At 60.0% G+C, this 21,074-nt stretch overlaps 1 protein-coding gene and 2 long non-coding RNA genes across 22 annotated transcripts in view; 2 read left to right on the top strand and 1 right to left on the bottom strand.

Annotated features, from left to right (window-relative positions):
- The window catches only part of LOC123581689, a 29,541-nt gene extending 13,611 nt beyond the window's left edge, over positions 1–15,930 (top strand). The window contains exons 3-4 of one of the 4 annotated variants that reach the window (XR_006703939.1): positions 11,371–12,684; positions 12,971–15,930. This is a non-coding gene — a long non-coding RNA (uncharacterized LOC123581689). Of the gene's footprint in view, positions 1–11,370 lie in introns of all 4 variants that reach the window. The other 3 variants (XR_006703937.1, XR_006703938.1, XR_006703936.1) reach the window with 3 other exon arrangements.
- Positions 1–21,074, bottom strand: part of MYT1L (myelin transcription factor 1 like) — a 429,846-nt gene that overhangs the window by 18,237 nt on the left and 390,535 nt on the right. For all 17 annotated transcript variants that reach the window (XM_045447883.1, XM_045447884.1, XM_045447869.1 and 14 more), the window contains 3 exons: positions 17,434–17,496; positions 11,854–11,937; positions 10,291–10,512 (listed from right to left, as the gene is read on the bottom strand). In XM_045447883.1, coding sequence (XP_045303839.1) covers positions 10,291–10,512; positions 11,854–11,937; positions 17,434–17,496 — 369 coding nt within the window. The remainder of the gene's footprint in view (positions 1–10,290; positions 10,513–11,853; positions 11,938–17,433; positions 17,497–21,074) is intronic.
- LOC123581690 lies at positions 16,858–19,266 on the top strand. Its single transcript, XR_006703940.1, has 2 exons — positions 16,858–17,220; positions 17,610–19,266. It is a non-coding gene; the product is annotated as an uncharacterized LOC123581690 (long non-coding RNA).

The raw sequence follows: 21,074 nt of genomic DNA, 5'->3' as shown, positions 1-21,074 counted from the left end.
TGGCTGGACGGTCACCCCAACAGGACAGTCACCCTGGTTGGAGGGTCACCCTGGTAGGAGGGTCACCCCGGCAGGAGGGTCACCCTGACAGGACAGTCACCCTGGCGGGAGGGTCACCGCGACGGGATGGTCACCCCAGCGGGACAGTCACCCCGGTTGGAGGGTCACCCTGGTAGGAGCATCACCCCGCAGGAGGGTCACCCGGGCAGGACGGTCACCCCGACAGGACGGTCACCCCAGGCGGGAGGGCCTGGGTCTGGGTGCTGGGTGGCCACAGAGCATCGGGGGCCCCGAGGCGGGTCTCTGGTCCTGGCTCTGCTGCTCTGGGGGAGCCTGTGGGGCACGGTGCCCCCTCCACGGCTGCTCTGGTTCCTTCAGGACGCCTTCTCTAAACTCAGCCAGCGCAGATCTGAGCCGAACCCCCTCCAGGCTCGGGGACCTTCCCCTGGGTGTGTGTCCCGCTCTTCCCTCGGTGATTTTCCTTCTCCCGTTTTCTCTCTTTTCCTACCTTCGCAGATCCCTGTGAGGTCCGTCGGAAGCGTCTCGAATTCTTTCTCTGTTTTTTTAAATTATCCTCTTTTCTCATGTTTATAATTTAAGAGAGATTTCCTCGACTTTATATTCTGACCTTGTAAGTGAACTTTTTATTTCACTTGTCTTTGTTTTAAAAAGATCTTTCTTGTTCTCTTAATTTTTCTTGGATTAGGAATATAATAATTTGTTACATTCTGTTTATTCTCCTTTTCCGATGACAAAATTAAAAAAAAAAATCTCCTCTTTCTAGAAATGCCTGTTTTCTCTGAGCTTTTCTCTTTATGCAGTTTCTCTCGCTTTCTGTTACGTTGCTTAGCGCTTTCCTTAACCAGTTGGTCGTCCTTGGCTGTTCATTCCCATGGCCCCAGTATTGCCAGTTGAGGCCTGTCTTTGGGGCCTGCGGATGTCCGTCTGGAGGTCGCAGGGGTTGCACACGGGCTGACGCGGTGGCCACAGCAGGTTGGGAGCAAGGGGCGGAGGGCCCCACGCCCCCCTCCGTTCCTGCTTCCCGTGCACCTGGGACCCCGTCCCTTCTGCTGGGGCGAGGGGCGCACGAGGCCGGGCCCCTGGAGCCCCGCTCTCCTTCCAGAGATTTCCACCTGTGTGATTTTGGAGCCCGCCCCGAATCCCGCCGCGGGGTCCGTGGGGCCCGCGGGCCGCGTGCTCCCTTCTGGTTCCCACCTTCCTGGGTCTGTGCACCTGTGTCTGCCGCCTCCACGGCTCCCGCTACTCGGTGCGAGTGACGGAGCCCTCTTCGCTTTCTGCGTTTCCGCTGTTTTTTGTTTCCTGGGTTTGTAAAATGAGAGCAGGTCGTTTCAGCAGAGTTTTGAGATGGTGGAGTGACCGGGATTTTCCCTGGAGGCGGTTGCTGAAATCGAGAGCGGGGAGGACGTCTGTCCGTCCGTCTGTACGGAGTGTGCTCTTCTCTTCTCTTCCTTTCTGTGGGTCACGATGGCTGGGAGCCCGGCCACTCCTCCTCCTCAGCGAGGAATCCGGTGTGATGAGACCCCAGGCGAGGCCACGGGTGAGGAGGCCACAGGAGGACACCTGGCCCAGGGGACGGAGGCAAACGCTGAGTGGGCGCCCAAGAGACCGCGGCCCCCAGCCCCTCACGGGGACAGAAGGAGCCCCCGAGAGGAGGCTCGGAGTGTCCCGACGGGGCAGCAGCAAGACGGGAGCCGGGATCTGACGGCCACAAGCCGCCACTCGGAGAGACACAGCCCCTGTCCCCTTGTCCCCTTGTCCCCTTGTCACCTTGCTGAGCCCATTGGGTTTTGTGCTGCGGAAGCTCATCCGAACAGGCAGTGAGGACGCCGTTGTCTTTCTGTCTGTCCTTCTGCTCACTCTCAGGAAGCTCAGAGCGAAATCCAGCAGAGTTATTACCGTGGGTCAGCAGTTCCCTCGGAAAGATAGGCTGATGTCCCAGCTTCCAGAACCTGTGAGCAGGGCCCTATCCGGACCTTCGCCGATGTGATCAGGCTGAGACAACGGTATGCCGGCCAGTGACAGGTGTCCCCTAGAAGAGGGACATGCCCTGTGCCCGTGGTGCTGGCACGGCCGGGAGGACACCCCGGAGCCTTTGGAGGAAGCCCTGCCTGCATCTCGGTGTCGGACCCCTGGCCTCCAGGGCGCGAGAGAACACACGCGTACGGCCTCGGGAGCGTGTCAGGGCGGCCGTGTGCGCGAGCTTCTTCCGTGTTCCCACCCCTCCCTGTTCCGTGGACGGGAGCTTTCTCGAGTGGGACACTGCAGGGGGCAGGCCGGCGCTCCGGCGACATGGGGACGCACCTCACTGGGGCCGGTGGCCTCAGTCCAGGGAGGGGGCTGTGCGCGTCCTACCCCTGCTGAGCCCGCACCGGCTCGGCCTGTGCTCTGCTCGCAGCACCGGAGGAGGGACGGCGGGAAGGGACCACTGCAGCAGCTGTAGACGAGAACCCCAGGGCGGCTCCAGGGTGTCCCCACAAGGGGCTGCACGTGGGTCCGCATGTAAACTCACATCGTCCGAACCAGTCACACGACAGAGGCAGGGACCCTGCAGGGAACCGCACTGACGGCTCCCAGCCCCACAGGTCGGTGGCCACAGGCCCGGGTGCCTGTCCCCAGGGTCCTGGAGGGCTGGTCCTCCTCCTGGGCAGCTGCCAGGAGGCTGTGGGGGAGGAGAGGGCACAAGGGGTGTCAGTGGCTCCCGCCGCCGGCTGGGAGCCCCGAGTGCTGGGTGTCCGTGGGGCTAGCCCAAGCCGGGCAGGGAGGGCTGAGGCCAGGGATGGTGGGTCCCAGAGACCCCAGGACACAGGAATTTCAAGGGACAGAGAGGACAGATGTCTTCGAGCACCGGTGGCCACTGTCAGGTGGTCCCAGTGCCTCTGCTGAGGACGGAGTGTGCGGGCCGCTGGAGGCAGCTGGTGGGGCGCGGGGGCCACGAGCAAGGACGCCTCGCCCCCAGGCACAAGAAGCGTGCCCTCGGAGAAAGCAGGGGGTGGAGGCAGGACCCCAGGTTACGCGCTTGCCTCGCGGGAGGAAGCACAGACACGAGCACAGTCACAGAAGACACACGGGCTTGTAGGGCTGTGCAACACAATCACATTCACAAAACCGCTGTCTCCCCGAAACCTGCGATTTGCTTACGGGTTGAGGGTCGTGTCGCGCTGGTCAGAAGTGGCTGGAGACAAGAGGGTCCGCGGGGCTGGCTGAGCGGCGACCTCTGACCTAGAGCTCCGAGGTCTTTGTGCCGTTTGGTTTTGTGCTGTTCTGTGTTGGTGTTTTAATTCAGATTCACTCCCATCCTGGGACTTTAAAGCTTTTAAGAGTTCCGTTTCTTCATCTGTTTATTGGAGATAAAAGCGAGCTCGTTTGCATGATCGGGTTTTGGCTTGCACGTTGGCTTTCCCTACTCAATCCTAACGGGCTGCGTTTCTTGAGGCAGAGACGGTGGAAGAGATCTGTTTCTCTAAAGACCCTGGCGCCGTGGCCCCAACAATATGCTGGTGGGGGCCGAGCGCTCGGGGGGACCCTGGAGTCCCTGCCCCTGTGCCTGGGCCCCTGTCGACCCCTCCCTGGGTGAGCGGTGCTTGCAGCAGGTGGCTGCTCCTGTGGCCATCAGTCTGGACACGGGGGTGGGGGAGGTGGGGGGGGGTGTGTGGGGAAGGTGGGGGAGGGGCCTCAGTCCCGGAGCCTCAAGGAACAGGATTCTGCCAAGACCCCAAGTGAGTCTGAGGCGGACAGTGAGCTCCGGGTGGGGGCGCAGACCTTGATACCTTGATTTCAGCCTGGTGAGGGCCCAGCAGGGGCTCCCGCGGCCGGGCAGGTGTCCCGCGGGCAGGAGCAGAGCCGGGAGCTGGCTTTACGGCCCGGGCTGCGGTATCTGTGGAACCGGCTGCTGGTCAGGCCGCCTGGAAGGGAAGTGAGCCTCCAGCAGCCGTCGAGTGCGGACTGGGCCCGGGGGCAGAGAGATGTGGTGCGGGTGTGACGTGGGTCCAGGAGGGAGGGCCGAGCACCCCCCCCCCCACCCCCCCAGCAAACACTGCACGTCTCCCGTCCTCTTCAGGCCGAGGAGGCCACAGGCGTGACCTCTCCCTTCTGGCTCTTCACGGGGCCTGTGGGGCTCGCGGTTCCGGGTAGGTGCTGGGCCCGCGTTTCTCCCTCTTAACTGCTTCCCATCAGACACAAAACGTGGAGATTAAAATACAGGAGTCAGACGACAGGGTGCTTTCGGGGACAGGGGTCAGCACGGGGTCGTGCAGAGGGGACCAGTCCCAAGGGGCGCGTCCGGACCCGGGCCCTGGCGGCCAGCTGCTCAGGGCCCTGAACTCAGATCTCCCGTGCGGTTAGGGGACCGGCCAGGCCACCTGTGCGGGGGTTTCGTCGTGTGCCCCAGTTGGGTCCTGCCCGCTGCTTCGGGGTGTGTGCAGGAGGAGGCTGTGTGGGCGGCTCTTGCCAAGGGCGCAGGGCCCACGGCCCCGCGTGCGTCCCCGCAGGGGAGAGCGGTTTCCTCAGCGCGGCCTCACGGTACCCCTCTTGCCGGGGAGCCCCGGCCCCGCGGAGGACAGGTGCCCTGCAGGGTGGACGCTGCCTCCCGGCCTCCTCGGCCAACGGAGCAAGTCCAAGGCCTCGAGCAGAACGGAGGGTGGAGGCAGCTTTCCGCAGACGACGCCACCCGGTGAGACGGCCCCATGGTGGCCAGGGGGGCGTGGGGGCACGGCTGCCTTCCCGGACGCGGGCGGGGGTCCAGCAGATCCCCGTCCCGCCTGGCAGGGCACCTCCTCCTTCCAGAGAGCGGCCACCTCAGCCCCTCCTTCCCTCCTCCCCTGGGACAGAAACCTGCAAGTTAGAGGACCTCTCTTCTCGTGCTGTAAAGAAAAGCCTTCAGTAAGCTTTTGTGACCCCGAAAACCCCGGCCACGGCCTCCCCGTTTCCTCCTGCGGCAGCAGCGGGGGGAGGGAACTCAGACAAGTGTCCTTGTGACAAGGGTGAGGGCCAGGGGGCCGGGTAGAGTCCAGAGGGAGCATTCCAGAAGCGACAGGCCCCCCGGCTTCCTCCACACCTTGGATCACAGTTGCTAGACCCGTGAGTTTTCATTCCTCCAAGCGGTGGAAAGCGGTGCAAGTTGGATTTGTCATCGAGGAACGTCCTTGCGGGTCCTCTGTGCACACGTGTGGTCTTGGAGGCAGGGGCGAGCTCTCAGCCGTGAGATGGCTCACTGCACAGGCCGCCACCTCCGGGTTGGGCACGGGCAGGGCCGTGCCAGCTGCTGACGCCCCCGAGGCGGGAGAGGTCTGCCCCGATCTGCCTCCCCCGCGCCTCACGAGGAGCAGGTGTCTCGCCTACGAGGCGCAAAGGAAGCTGAGCTGGCCAGGTGGCCGCAGTGCTGTTCCCAACGCCTGCCAGGGTTCCCGCACGACAGGTGTCCCGGGCCCGTCCTGCAGGTATACACGACGGTCCCCGCGTGATGCCCCGGGCGGGACCTTCTCCTTCCTGGCAGTGTGCCTGCCGGAGAGTGCCTTCCCTCCTCGGCGTTGGTTGTCTGACCTCTGAATCTCAGGGTGCGGTGGCTCAGTGATACGTACGTTTGTAAAAAAATTTAGGGCTTCTCAATACCCCATGGAAGCCGGATAAGGATAGAGCTTTCCTCCTCTTGGGCTCCTAGACTCCATCTCCCAGCGTCCCTCGCATCTAGTGATGCTATGGCCTGGGTCTCCCTATGGGATGGATGTGGGGGAGGAGCTGGGTCCTCCTCCAGATCGTGGCGGGAGGTGACTGAGTACAAGATAACTCCGGTAGGAAGCACTCAGCACGGGGCTGATGTTTATTGCAATTCTCTCGGGAAGTGCCAAGCAAAGTGAAATTCTGAAGAAAGCCAGCTCCCTGTGTGGGATGGACTAGAAGGAAGCTGAAAATAAAATAAATCAGGTTGTCGGATCCAAGTGGGAAAGTTTGAGAGGGTCTAAGGTGTGATCTTTTTGAAAAAAAGTTCATTTTGGTCAAGCCCAGTGAAAGATACGACTTAGTTCCAAGGTTGCGTATTTTGCTTCCACGGTTAGAATTAGTGACTTGAATTCTGTAGACTCTTCCACTGTTCCTTGAAGGGCAGTAAGGTGGAGGGGATACTCACACACAGAGAAGCAGGTTCAACAGCTAGGGACACCCACCTTCCCCCCCGCCCCGCCCCCGGCCTCCCGCACCTGTGCCCCAGGATGCACAGTGGCCTCCCCAGGCAGCGGGGCCCCCGGCACAGCTCTCTCCCTGTGCCCTGCTTTTCCACCTCATGCCCCTCACCCCCAGACCGTGCTGGCACCTCTTGCCTCGGGACCCGTTAACACCTGGAACGCGTTCCTGTCTTGGAGGAGGCCAGGCTGCTCGGCGCCCCCAGTGAGCCCCCCGCTGCCTCCTATCTTCACCAGAGCTCTGACCACTTCAGAAAACGTATTCCGTCACTCACGGAGGCGGGAGACCGTTTCCTAAATGCTGGTATGCGGGGACAAGTGAGGTGCCCTGGATACGTGGAAGCGGGAAGAAGCCGTTGCAACGGAGCAGGGCAGACCCTGCAGTTACCGGGGAGTTACCGGCACCCTGCGTGGGTGAAGGGGAGCCGCACAGCTCAGAGGAGGGGCCCCGGAATGCAGGAGGCAGGCTGCCTGGGTTCGAGTCCTGCCCCGTCACTTAGACACACAAGTACTTAACTCCTGTGGCCTGAGTTCCTGGTCTACAGACCAGGAATGTTTACAAACCGGGCATGTTATGGGGCCTAATTCCATGGGTTCTTATGAAGATGACGAGGGTTAACATCGCAAGGTATTTCGAACTCTGCTTGGCGCATGACGAGCCCGACATCATGTTGAAGGACGAGGAGGCCTTCGTAGGGCAGGTGGGGAAGTGGAGGAAAGAGCATTGTAGGCAACGGGAAGGCACTCAGATGTGGAGGGAATGGCACTCAGCAAGGCTGGCAGGGAGGGGAGCGAGGTCCCCGGGCGGAAGCCCAGGCGCCAGGTGGGGGGAAGGCGGTGCCGGCTGGGAATTGTGTCGCTACCGCCGGGTCAGCCGGCTCCTCCCGGCCTCCCCGCCCTTCCCTGCCTGCCTGCACCCCGCTCCCAGTCACCCCCGGGGCCCATGCCCGGGCTGTGCCAGGCTGCTGCCTGCTTTCCCCTCCCGCACCCTGCTGGCTGGTGGGACAGGGCGTGCCGCCCCTTCGGGGCCTCCCCGGGCCACTGTCCGCTGCCCACCCACCCCTCCTCCTCCTGCCCCACTTGCCCCGTCGTCGTCCTGGCCGGGCTCCCACCTCCCGCAGCTGGCCTGGGCCTTCAGTGTCTTACTGTCCTCCCCCATTTTGCCCTTCTGGTAACGCATGGATTCTCTCTTCCCGAGGCCGTGCCTCGATCCTGGGCCCTGGGGAGATACGTGTCTCCCTCCTGAATCTCTTCTACCAGTGGCCACATCCTCACTCCCCACCCTGACACCTGCCCTCTGCCCTCTGCCCTCTCTCAGGCTGGCTTTGGTCCCAGCTGTCCCCATCCGGGTTTTCCGGAACCCTCTCCACGGCCCCCTGGGAGGTGCGTGTGGCCACTGCTTCAGGTGACAGCACTCGTTTGGCTCACGGCTGGCCTTCGAAGTGACGACGGGGAGAGCTGGTCCGTCCCGGATGCTCGAGAAGCATCTACAGATCACGAGGGCCTGTGCCGCATCGTCAGAAGACAGCGACTCGGGCTTCCCGTGCTGCTGGAGGGTTCGCAGTGTGTCCTGATAGAAATGTCTGATTTACATGGGAAAGTATCTGGGTTTTCATTCTAAACACTGCTGTCTTAGGAAGACTCGGCCAATCCTGAAGAAAAATAAGACATTTCCTACGCCCTTTACACGAGCTCTGCTGGGGACACGGGCTGGAGCCCCCCACCCTCCCTCACAGGGTGGACAGTTTGCCTCCAACGGTTTCGCGGCAAGCGGGGACTGTCACGCGCAGAGCCCCTGGGGCTCTGACCGTCCCTGTCCCGGGGTGTCCGCGGGCTGTGACCTCCCAGGGGAGGAAACTGGGGAGAGCGGCTCGGAGGGCCTGGAGGCCACAGACGCGTGTTCCCGCTCGCCCGGTGCTTATGTCCCGGCACCGTTAGACGTGATCTCTTGTCACCTACGAAGGCTGCCACACTTTGGAGGAAAAGAGGGATAACGGGAACTTTGTGTTTTCCCAGCACAGGGGGTGTATCAGGAACCCCACGTCTCAATGCGCCAAGGCCATCTTTCTGGAGACTCCTCCTCGCTAAGGCCTTAAAGGTTTGGGGCGACGGCTGGCCTGTCACCCCACGAGGCCGGGGCCACAGCCTCCAAAGGCTGAGCCTTCAGACACTCTGCTCAGCTAACGTCCGCACGCTTTTCCAATTCTCGCCCGGGAATTGTCCAATTCTCGCACCTTCTGGGAATCGCATTTTGCCTACTCGATAAAATAAACGAGCGTTTGTTCAGCAGATAAAAACCGCAGGTCAACAGACAATAGGGTGTGATTCAGCCTTAAAAAGGAAGGACATCGTGACAGCTGCAACACACGGTGAATCTTGGGGACGCTGTGCTCAGTGAAATCGGCCGGACCTAGAAGGACAAATACCGGCTGATTCCACTCATCATACGTCCCTGGAGTCGTCTGATCGTGGAGGCAGAGGGTGGACGGTGGGCGCCGGGGCTGGGGGAGGGGGTCAGCGTCGGTGTTACTGGGGACAGAGCTGCGGTTTGGGAACACGAGAAGCTTCTGGAGATGGTGGGACGGTTGCACGAGGACCTGAGTGGCCTTTCTGCCACTGAGCCGTGCACCTAAAGGTAGTTAAGACGGTAAGACGTGAGTTTTACCTCAACGTACACACAGCAGTTCAGCTCTGCGCTCGGTTCTGTTCGTCCCCTTTACCCGCGTGCTGCCACCCTGTTCCTGCACAGACGCCGAGGGCCTGCAAAGGCATCTTAAGCGCCCGGCACCTGTGGGGGCAGAGCGGCACCGACAGGCACGCCGACAGCCCTCTTCCTCCTCGGGGACGACTGAGACGCCAGCTCACAGCGCGAGGATTCGGCCGCCGTGGGAGCGCGAAAGGCAGGGCCCCTGACTCAGCGCCCTGACACGTCCCCCCTCCCAGGTCCTCTGGAGGCAGGGTCATGGTGGCCAGCGCCATAGTCTCAGCCTCGTGCAGCAGGGCTGGTGGCCCTCAGGCTGGGTGGGCGTCATGGGTCACATCCGGGACCCTCTGTGGCTCCTGCGGGGACCTGGGCAAAAGGGGGCGCCTTGGGGTCACTGTCTGTCCTGGGTCCCAGCGGACCTCGGCGTAGACCCTCGTCCCAGTAGCGGGAGCGGGGTCTGTCTGTGCACAGAGGCAGAACGGACGCCGTGTGGGCCCCAAGCATGTGGACGCCTGCAGGCTGCGGGGGCCCCTCCGATCAAGGCCAGCCTCTCCCAGGAGACACCAGGCCGCTGGCCTCGGGCCGTAGGCTGAGGGATTCGGTCAGGGAGAGCCATTCGTGTTTCCTCTCTGTCCCCTGACCCTGTGTGAGTTCCTATCACGGCAGGATTCTCTTTCACAGTGAAAACGTAACCTTCCTCTCAAGGGGCATTGAAAGGCTCCGATCCACACATTCCTGCACACGTCGTGACCCCTTCCTGTTTGCATGGAGGCTTCTGCTCATTCTGGCCTGGACACGGCTTACCGCATTTCCCCTGGCGTCCTCCAGCCTGCTTATAAGAAGCTGGGGACACGTGGCCCGACCGATTCCACTGCCTCCGCGATCTGTCTACACCACCCACCCCGACTCGTCCTCGCAGGGCCCACCGAGTGCCATTTGACTCAACAGAATAGGCCTCTTCTGCTAAGACAACCTAACTGCACGTATTTCTTTTAAAATGAAGCGAGTAAAACCTAACGGGTTGATTGGCTGTTGTGGAAATGTCCTGAATCCCCTTTTGGCTCGGGCATGCAACATGAGGTCCCTGTGCTAAAAACCATCCTCCTTCCCGGAGTGAAGGGCCTGCCTGCAGTCTCCAGGCCAAACGAACAAACCTACAGATGCGCATGTGTGTGCAGCTACAGCATGCGTCTTACTGTGGATCCCGATCCAGGACTTAAGAAACGCCTGTCCCGATGCAGAGATGGGAATGAGGCGAACGTCTCAAAACGCACTCGAGGGTTTTCCTCTTTTTGCCTCAGGAGATCATGAGTTGGTGGCACCTTTGCACCTTTTCTTTCTAAACGAGCCTCGCATCGTGCCGGCCGTGACCCGGGACAGGCGGCCACTCACCTCCGGTGTGTGAGGAAGCTGCCGCTGACGTGGCCCGACCCGTCACATCCTGGCGTGGGACACGACATGCCCTCCGTCTTGACCGACTTCCAGGAGAACTGGGAGCCATTGAGGTATCCGTCCTTCTGTCTCTTGGCGGCCAAGGGACATCCTGACGCACTGCGGTGGGAGGCGTACTTCCCGGTTATGTGGCCCTGGCCGTCACACCCAGGAACGGGACATCTGGGGAGCAGAAGACACGCACGTGATGGCCTTGCCACCATATGCCTGGTGGCCTCCACACCGAGGTCGGAAGAACCTGGCTTGAGGAAAAACCCAGCAGGCTCTGCTCCAGCAAAGGAAAAGGACAGAGAAAAAGGCCCCGAAAGTGCCACCTAGTGGAGAGCCGAGGTAATTCCTCGCGTGGAAACGCCTGGTCAGCCGCTGACCCCAGGAAGGCGGTTTTGGGGAGAATGTCTGCGTTTGGGAGGAATGTTGGATGTCGCAAGTGAGATGCAGGCATCTGTTGAAAAGACCCCCTTTTGGACAGAATCACAGCTCTTTCGGTGGAGGAATGCAAGGCCAAGGAGAAATTGCAGGATTGGTTTTTAAAGGCGATTGTATAAACCCGTGGTTTTTCTCAAGAGCTAGAAAGCGCGTTCTGTTTGGCTGTGTTCTCCCGGGGCCATAAAATAGCCTCCAGCCAGAGAGGGTGTTAAGCAGGAGGCAGAGATTTTAATTAAGTCTCCTGGAACGGTGTCGGCACGTGGTACCCCATCAGTACCTTTTGGGGAATAGGTAGGAAAATCATTGGCTGCAGCTGGAGGCCAAGGGCAGGCTAACCCCGCTCCTGAACCTCCCCGGGGCAGCGACGGCCGTGGGGCCGAGGACGCAGGCAGACCACCAACGGTTACCGCACGGAGGTGCGACTCAGCGCGCCTCACGGGCCCCAGGCCAGCGGGTTTTGCATGCGTTTTTTTTAACAGCAAAGTTTACGTTCTACAAAATTAGTGTAACCTGATTACTTTGATACGTTTTATGTAATTTTTATAATAATTTTCATTTTTATTTTTTTTAATCGATTTCTTTTTTTCTCCAAAGGCCCTGAGATGAACATCGCAGGAAGACAGCCCAGGTTTATCTTACGGAGTTTTGGGACCAGGCTCCGGGCTTCCGTGTGTGGCAAACACCCAGAGGATGTGCTGGAGGCCCCGGGGTGCCTGCCCGCCGCTCTCAGGTCCTGCCGGAGGACCGGACAGAGGGCGGCTACGTGGTTTCCAGCGAACATTCACCGTCGGTGTTACCGCTAACACCTGCCTCTCCCCGCCAGCGCCACCGCGTCTCCCACCGAGGGGCAGAGGGACGTTTCCTGGCTCCGCTTCCCCCAAGCATCCGGTGGCTGGAGATTCCCTATTTACGCGGTGCTCCTGACCGGCAGGTGTGCTCTGGGATTGGTGCCCACAGGTGGCCTTGCAGGTGCCTGGCGTCCCCTCCCCCTGTCCCCACCGCCCCCCTGGGCTCCCCCAAGGGCTCGCTGCCCTCTGCCCGCCCTCTGCCCGCCCTCTGCCCGCCCCACACGCGCACCTGATGGGCTCCTGGTCTTCTTTGTCTTCCTTGCTCTGTGCCACCCTGATGCCACTTTTCTTTGCTCTCGGGCAACCTGAAAGACTAAAGAAGGGACACAGCCTCAGGACGCGTCCGCCCTGGCGTGGGCAGGTCCCTCCCCGCTGTCACTGCTCAGATTCTGTCTCTCCAGAAGCTGGAGCTGCTCCCCGTGAACACAAAATTATTCCGGGAGGAGGGACCTTCCGGGAACGGCCCCGCGTGTGCTCTCCAAGTCTTTAGACCCTGTCAGTCCCCCGGCGAGGGGGAGCACTGGGTGGCCGGGAACACCAGAGAGAAGCTGGGTGGCGGGCCCAGAAGAGGGGTACCGCTGAGGAGAAAACACGCTCCTTCCGTCTCTTCCTCGGCGACCTGTTGTCTGCAGCCCGCGGCCCGGGCCCTGCCATGTGGGGACAATGACACCCGGTGGTCTGATTCCTCTCAAGTACAGACTTACTGTGAGGCTGCAGAAGGTGCAGAGGAAGTTGAACATGATTATTTTATTCAGTCGTCAAAATTTTGGAAATAGAAGCTCACGCTTATCTAAAGGAAGACTTCCGGCTGGAACAGAAAACTACTCATACGTGTCTGATCATGCACGTGGGCCAACATGTATGAACTGCACACGTGCTAACTTGCATGAGTGTGTACACGGGCTAACAATAGGCTGTGATATGAGATTGTGCACGAGAACGTACAGAATAAATGCGATTCTTGTGCAAAGACTGAAAAACCAGAAACTAGGCCATTTACGGAGACGCGGGGACACACGGGCGCAGACTCGTCCGGTGCCAACGCGCGGCCGTGGCCCAGGTGGGTACCCGTCACTCCTCCTCCGTTCCTGAGCTTGTGCCGTGCTTCCCGGTCAGTCCTGGCTGACCACGCTGAGTCTCAGGGTCCCCTCACCCATCGCTGCGCTCTGCCCCCCCAGCATCTTCCCTCCTTTCCTCTCGGGTGAGAAGCAGCACCCCACAGGCAGAGGGCGGGTGCTGGGGTTGGGGCTTCGGGCCCCGGCGCTGCCCCCTCCTGTCTCCGTCGCCAGGTGTCCCAACCCCTCTGGAACGTGGCCCGTCTGCTACGTCACCGTCTCCTTTAATAGGAATGTGGGAAAGACGAGATGTGCCCGGATCCTCTCCCTCCTGCTGCCTCTGGTCCTCCGTTTCAAGGTAAAAACTTGGAAAGCGGGTGTGTCGCTCCGTGGCCGTCCCCACTGCCGTCCAGCTCTGATCTCTTGCCAGGAAGAGCGCTCTTTCCGGTCACCAAGATCCGGAGCCGGAGGGCGCCCCTGGCCTCTTGCAGGCGATGCTCCTCCGAGTCTGTTGGCAGCCTCGGCGTCTGGAGGGCCTGTGTCCCGGGAGGTCGGTGTCGTGTGCTGCCCTCGCTCAATTGAGGCCTGAGCTCACACGTCCCTCGTGCTCCTGAGCCCCCGCCAGGCCCTCTCCCCGCACGTCCTTCCCTTCCGGCAGAGCTCTCCTGAGCCCTCTGCCATCCACGACAAAACTCAAGCCGTGCGTCCTAGGACTCCTGGTCACGTCTCTTTGGGCGACGCCCTTCATTCCCTCTAAAGGTTAAACTCCTCGCCCTCAGTTCCCTCCACGTCTCGTGTGCTCCTCTCCGTGGATGGCATCGGCGTCTGCTCCCCGGCCCGAGACGCAACTGAGCTCATCCTTGGCCTTACTTGCCAGGGGTCCTGCTGGTTTTACGTCCCCCGTGTCTTCGGAACCATCCCCCTCTGCCTCCACGACGCCGTGTCGGGACGGGCTGGCGTCAGCTCCGAGCTGTGTTGAGCCGCTCCATTTAGGACCTTCCGGTGGCCCACCACCAAACGCCTCGCCGTGGGCACCGTGGGCCAGCCCCGCCCCCAGTGTCTGCCGGCTCTCCCGCCTGGCGCACGCCTGCGCCCTCGCACGCTCTTCCGGCGCCACTGTCCCCGCCGTCTGCTGGCGGGCACATCCCTCAAGGCGTGTTCCTGGGTGTGGGCACCCTTCTGACAACCCGCCCTGGGAGCCCGCGGGGCCCCATCCCCTGCGGGTGTCACTCGCGCTGTGCTGGAAGCTGTCCGCCCACCCACCACGGGCTGCCGAGCCGCGAGTTCCAGGGGCGCGAGAGCCATGTGCTCGGTCGCCCGCGTCCAGTCCCACGCCGTGTGTCCAGCCGGGGGTCTGCGTGTGCCTGCGGCCCTTCCTGGCTTGGATCCGGGGTCCTGCGGCCCGCGTCGCTTCCTCCCGCCAGCGGCCATCCCCTCCTGGATGTTCCCGTTCCTTCCGAACGCGGCTTTCGGGTCCTCCCTGCGCGGTTTCCTCACGTGCAGTCAGGACACAAATACTAGTCCTGTAGGACAGCGAGACCACGCAGGCAACGTGTACAGCCATGCTCGTGGTACATAGCACGTGCTCGACACATGCAACCTTTGCCATCAGAGAACATTCTGGAACCCTAAGCGAGCAGCTGCTCTCTGAGCCTGGGAGGCTGTCCTGGGGAGCCAGAGTCACGTGGTGGCTTGTGACAGCGCAAGGCTTTGGCACTCTTGCTGCATGTGAGCCATGGCAGGTCACAGGGATGCTGGGACCACGCTGGGTGGGGGTGGGGGGGCCGCTGCGCTGGCAGGAAACAGCCGGCCTGGGAAGGGCCAGCTCGAGCCATGGATCCTTGTTGTCCTTGTGGACAGGGCCGTGGTCTCTGTGGACCCCTCCAGCCTCACCTGGCAGACGCGGTCCCTCTTGTCACTGAGGACCGAGGGAGGCAGCACATGTGACGGTGGGCTGGGTTGTTTTTTTTTTTTTCTTTTTTTAAGTTTATTTATTTTGAGAGAGAGGGAGAGACAGAGAATACCAAGCAGGGGCTCGAACTCGAACTCAAAAACCGTGAGAGCAGAACCTGAGCTGAAATCAAGAGTCAGACGCTTAACCGACCGAGCCCTCCAGGCGTCCGGTTTGTTTTGATTGTTTTGTTGTTGACGGAACCCCAGAGACCGCCAGCAAATATGGATTGTGCTGAATTCAGGGAAGCGTCAGAGCTGGTGCAGAGATGAGAAAATCGCACCATGAAAACGCAAATGGAGTGTGCACAGGCCAGAACCTCTCCCACCCAGAGCCGGGACTGGGCGACCTTCTGGGCGGGGAGGTGGCCAACTCTGAACCTGTTTCCTCCGTGCGAGAGGACACGACCTCACCTAACACCGGCGTGGCCCTGCGAGCCGTGGAGGACAGCGCACTGTCCCCGGCTCCCGGCTGAGAGGGGCACCTGGCCTCTGTGCCCCAGTCAGGAGGGCGGCCGGCCCACAGCAACGCCCCAGGCAGGGCCTGACCGCGTGCTTTCCCTGGAGAGGGAGGGGGGCTCGGCGTCCACGGCCCCCATTCTGGGCCCCTGCTTCCTGGGAGACCCGGGACGGCAGGAGGGCTGCGTGGGCTCACGGCTGCCTGAGTTGTGGCACCGTTTTAAAGACGTTTTCTCTGTTGTTTGCTCATCGGTAACATTCCTCGCGTCCCTGGGAAGCGACCCTGGACGGTTAACCCCGAAAGCAGGTTCTCTCCTTGTGTTTGGGCCTCGTGAGCGGCAGGCCTGGGGGCTCCACGCCAGCCTCTCCTTCCTCAGTGGCCGCCCGAGGGAGCTGCCAGCCGTGTCTGTGCTTCCCCGGGTGGTGGCCTCACCCAGTGGGACAGACGGCATGGCCCTGTGCGCCGCTTGGACTTTCGGGGCGCTCCTGCGGGGGGCGCTGGCTGTGCTCAGCTTTGCCGGGAACCGGGTCAGATTCACGTGCCCGGGCTTGGCTTTTCAGGAAACCTGGGCTTTATGACATTTTATTCATAGGTTTGTGCTCTGTCAATACCCACCTCTCTAACCTAGAAGCTCAGGGGATAAAAACGGGGAAACTGAATTAACACATTACGTGTCACCGAGCCCAAAGAGAGATCAGTGGCAGAACATGCATTTGGACGTGGAGTGACCACCAAATGTCCACTTTTAGCTGTGCAGACACCGTGCTGGGAGTCGTGGTCACGTGAGGACGCAGACATTTCTTTTCAAGATAAATTAAAATAAAGGGTAGCGTAGAATGTGCTTGGCGTTTCCCACTTAACTGGAGGGTTTACTTGCACTGAATTCACTCTGGACCAGTGACTTCACACTGGAGGTGTGTTTGCGGGTGTTTTCTCCTGCTCTGCACTCCCCTGACCGCGGCGGGCTCCGAGCTGCCCCCCAGCCTGCTCCCCACCCCGTGGTCCTCGGGGTGGCTCCGGGAAACATTCGGTGAGGTCCAGAGACTTCCGCAGCCATCACGAGCCACGGCGGCGGCGGTGCTGGCGTCTGGTGGGCAGATGCCCCACCGTGCGCTGGGCAGGGCGCCGTCCAGCCCCCGGTGTCCGCAGGGCCCAGGCGGGTGCCCCTGGCATAGAGGACGCATGTGAGGAATCCTCCCGTGACCCCACCGTTCAGTTCTCCATTCCCAAGCTGCGCTTTTCACAGATCCGAGCGGCTGAGGAGTGCTCCGGAGTGAGCCCGGGAGCACGGGGCACACGGTGGGGTCCCGATGAGGAGGCTGCATCTGCCCTCCTCCAAACCGGGCCGGCAGCCCCTCAGCGTCCCCTGCTCCGACCACTGGCATCTGACTACTCGGGCAGCCACGGGCAGCACACGATCCACCGGCAAGCACCCTCCCTGTGCTGGGTGGCCGGCGGCTAACGCTCATTGTCAGGGGCCTCTGCACCCCCGTCCCCCTGTCCCCCTCTCTGCCCCTCTCTCCTCTCTCCCCCTGTCTCCCCCCTCCCCCTCGCCCTCCCTTTCCCTCTCTCCCCCTCCTCTCCGTCCTGTCTTCTTTATTTCCTCGTGGGAGGTGCATCCGAAGCCCGGATGCTCATCCACTTGGGGACCGCCCACTTTATGCTGGGAAATGCAGACAGTGACCCAGCAGCCGTGGCAGCCTCTGTGTTTGCAGCACCACCTCCCACTGCTGGATGGGCCTTAGCTCCTGAATTCCTTGTCCCGACCTAAATTGGTGCGGTGACCCCAGGTCTAGATCCACTTTTGTGGACACAAGGTCTCCAGAGTTTCCTTCAGGTCACTTCCAATGCCTGGCCCGGCACCCAGGAGGGACACTTCAGGCTGCCCTTTGGACAATCCCTTCCCCTTGGGAGCAGCAGGGCCCGTGACGAGTCGTGTCTTCAGCTCTGCTACTGGGGCTCAGATTTTCATATTTAGGAGGCCGGCTCCCAGCGGTGTTGGAACGCCTGCCTCTCAGTGGCCGTCCCAGGGACCTTATTCTCTGCCAGCGATGGTCCTTTTCCCCGTCCTCTTCTGCTTTAGAACGGCTGCTGCTGGATGACCCGAGGAGTCTCTCACAGGCGGACACAGGTGCAGGACGGGTGGGGCGTCAGGGGGGCGGGCGGTCTGGGGCCGGGAGCGTCTGCCTCCCGTGAGGACCCCACGGGGAAGGCGCCACGTGGTGGTCTGGCGTCTGGTGCATCGGCGGGTGGCACGGAGCGTGCACCAGAGCCTGCTGGAGGCCTGCGCCCGCGCGGCGGGACAAGGAGCGGGGCCGTGCAGGGGGACGGGCTCGTCACGTACCTTCGATGAGAAGCGTAGTTGCCGGTGATGTGCCCAGAGCCGTCGCAGCCGGGGGTCGGGCACCTGCAAACACAAATGCAGATCGGCCAGTTGACTTGAGAGAAATCAACCCCCTCAACACGTCACGTCCTTACTCATCCAGAAAGCAAACTCTCAGTGCTTCACCTCCCTACCAGAGAGAGACGAGCGGAGCAGGAAGCCCCGCGGCGGGGAGCGGGCACCTGTGCCCACCTAGCGCACCACCAGATACCAACCTTGGCCACCTTCTTCCTTCCAAGCACAAGGACGCTTTCCGGAGCATCACGCCCTCGGCACCTGCCTCGCTCACAACACCCCCTCGGGCTTGGGCTCGAGGCTGTTGAGTCCAGAGACTCTGACCCCTGCAGACACCCCCTGCCTGCTTCCCTCCTGCTCACGTGAGCCTCGGGGGGGGGAGGGGTCAGTGGGACTCAGCCACAGCAGTCGTCCACGAAGCAAGCTTCGTACGCGGCGGACGTGCGCAGGGACCGCTCTTTGTATACACTTGAAACACCGGCACTAAATCGGGCTCCCATTAAAGCTGGGCCACCTGGCTGACCCGAGTCCAGTGAGGGCGGCGCCTGGGCCTGAGCCGTGGGGACTCCATGAGCGCGTCAGGCCACCTCGAGTTGCCTTAAAGCCCCGTGACCTTAACCGACCCGCGCGGAGCCTGGATCTCTTGGTCCAGCAGTCCCCATCAGCCCAGACCCTAGAGTCCTTCTGGGACCTGCACCGGCTCTGTGTCGGCCTGCGCTACGGGACACGGCGTTCTTTAAGAACGGTTTCGTCATCACCGCCCTTCCTATGACGTCCTAAGCGCACTGTCTCAAGGAAAGTCAGGTGCACTGCAGACACCTTGCCCCTCAAGCTATTCTGGTTGCCATGTGGCCACCAGGACTGTAAAAAACAAGGACAAAAATTAAGAAAAAATTCTTCTTTCTTTCCAGATAGCTTGTAACTCTCAAAAACAACGGGGATGAAGGGACTTCGTAAGAACATCACGCCTGGGTCAGCCCTGTGCCTCACCCCCACTCCGTGAACACCCGAGTGCCTGGTAAGGACAAAAATCACAAACTTCAAGTATTTAACCAGTGTCTGCTGCTTCTGAGGGGTTTCACATGGCTTTCCGCTCAGAGTCACCGGGGACACCGGATGCTGAGACGGGGCCAGCAAGTGACTTGTCTGGAGCAGGACGTGGTGGCCCCGCTGCCCCCCCCCCCCCCCAGCACCGCCGGATGCTGGGCGGAGACGGCGGTGGGTGTCACAAGCCAACACTCGGTGTCTGTCTACATCTCCTTCAGTCCTAAGAGAGGGGTCTGTCCTGGCTCTCACGGTGCGCTAATGGCTATTTGCCGTGTCATATTACAGGTTAAAGTTCCGTTTACGGCCCCTGCTGTGAGAGCTTAAGAAGGCAAACGGATCACGTTTGCCACGTCGCTGGTGTGGACACTCGGAACCAGGAGTTTTGAAATATGCGTTGTGGTAGAACAATGAAGTGTGTGCAGAATCTGTGTGTCGAGAACAACCACCGAAATCTGACTGTTGACCTGAGTTTTGTTAGAGCGACAGCTGTTTGTGTGCAATTAAAGTCTGATCGCAAGACTATTCTGCCAATGGGTAAGTATTTATTTTCTAAATAATAACTTAAGTGACCGAGCTGAACTGCCTGGTTCCTCGCATGGATGGTGCTTCGTGTGGACAGGCACCCCGCTCTCCGCACCACCCTCCCCCCCCCCCCCCCGCCCTGCCCCCGCCCACAACATGCCCCGAGGGAGGGGAGTCTGAAGGCAATAAACCTCATTCTGTCTAAGAAAAGCTCATCGTCGTGCAAGTTTCTGTTTTGAAAATGTATCAAGAAACAGAAATGTTTCCTACTAGCCAATAATACACACTTGGCCTTGCTTTTTGCTTAAAAAAAAATTCTTCAAACTCTTCCTAATTTAAGCACTCAGCGCAAATTTATTTAAAATTTATTCATTTTAACACGAGTAGAGAATTTTCAATGTGCCTTTTTTTGGTGAGGGCTGGAGGAGGTTGACATATTCTGTTCAAATTTAAAGTGAACCATTATAACCAAAATAATGCAAATGAAAATCAGATTTTACTAATTATAAAAAAAGAGAGAAAGACTTTCAGAGTAGATTTTGTGTGTTTAAGCCATTTACAAAGGCATCATCTGATAAAAAAAGAGGCGTTTAAAATGTCCTTTATCACCATGAAAACAACACACAAAATATTGATTTGGCCCGTTTCCGCTGTGTTGGGAAAGAAAAAACGTTTCCAGAAAGCGTCCTCTCGGCTTTCATCGTCAGCCGGGCAGAGAGGGTGGAGCCCCAGGCCTGCCTCAGGCCCTGTGACCCCGCGGGCCACACCTCTGCGCAGGGGCACTGAGGGCGGCCTCGTGGCCTCCACCTGTCACACGCCGGCCGCGCGAGCGCGAGCGCAGCAGCCCAGGACCTTGGCCAGGCCAGGCGGGGGGGTGGGGCGCCTTGCTCGCTGCCTTTCTTTGTTCGCTCCCCGTGACGCAGCCAAGGCTTAAGGGGGGAGGCGATTCAGCCTTTTCACCTTTAGGTGGTGCTTCCGGACCACGTAAGGCAGCCCAGAAAGGTTTGTGTCTTGTACCAGCTCTTCGTGTTCATTTTTCTGTTGCTGCTCAAGACTTTAAGGCTTTTTTAAACTCCTAGATTTACATGCCGATTTCCTAGCTTTAAGAAATCTCAGCACTCAAAAATACAATTTTCTGAAGTCGGTGAATGAGGGAGTGATGATTCACCTAACAAAAGGGGTCTTTGCTTCCCAAGCGAGCCAGCTCCAGGACCCTTGATAATGGGGCGGTGTAAAATCGATTTACCAAAACTCGATTTGCATCTACCCATCTAAGAGCACATCTTTTCCATGAAAGGAGGCCCGTGTGGGATAATCAAAGTCCCCCGTGGATAAAATCAGACAGGAGCATGTGCCGCACAGCTTGGGTTTTGAAATGGCAGGAGAGATTGACTGGGTTTCCATGGAAACTCCCCAGAAGGCAGGCACGGGTTCTCTGCGCTGGAGTAGTCGGCCGCCCTCCCTGCTCCCTGGCAGTTCCCGGGGACAATGGCACCGAGTCTATTTTAGGTTCCTGTACTTGGAGATGCAAAGTTCTGTGACATAAAACACTTGCTTCACACATCGCTTCTCTTTCAGTCCAAGGGACTTTTGGTGGCGATAGTCTGAGCAAGCATGAGTGCGGAGATAATCTTAGAGCTCTCCTTGCCGCCCGGGGTGGGGTCGGGGTGGGGGATGTTCGAGACAAAAGCGTTTGTGCCTTATCTGTGATCTTGCATTTGCCTCGGGGTCTCAGTGATACCAGGAGAAAATGATTTGGGGTTACTGCATGTTATCATCTGGCTGGAAAAATTGGTCCGAAAAAGACATTTAGAAATGGCAATGGGGCGGGGCCCCCGGGGTGGCTCAGTCGGTTAGGCCCGACTCTTGATTTTGGCTCAGGTCATGATCTCACGGTTTGTGAGTTTGAGCCCCGAGTCTGACAGTGCGGAGCCTGCTTGGGATTCTCTCTCTCCCTCTCTCTCTGCTCCTCCCCCCACTAGTGCTATTTCTCTCTCAAAATAAAGAAATAAACATTA

This window comes from Leopardus geoffroyi, chromosome A3, assembly GCF_018350155.1.
Source record: "Leopardus geoffroyi isolate Oge1 chromosome A3, O.geoffroyi_Oge1_pat1.0, whole genome shotgun sequence".
Lineage (NCBI taxonomy): Eukaryota > Metazoa > Chordata > Mammalia > Carnivora > Felidae > Leopardus > Leopardus geoffroyi.
Note: the sequence above shows the minus strand (reverse complement) of the source record. Positions and strands in the feature narration are given on the sequence as shown.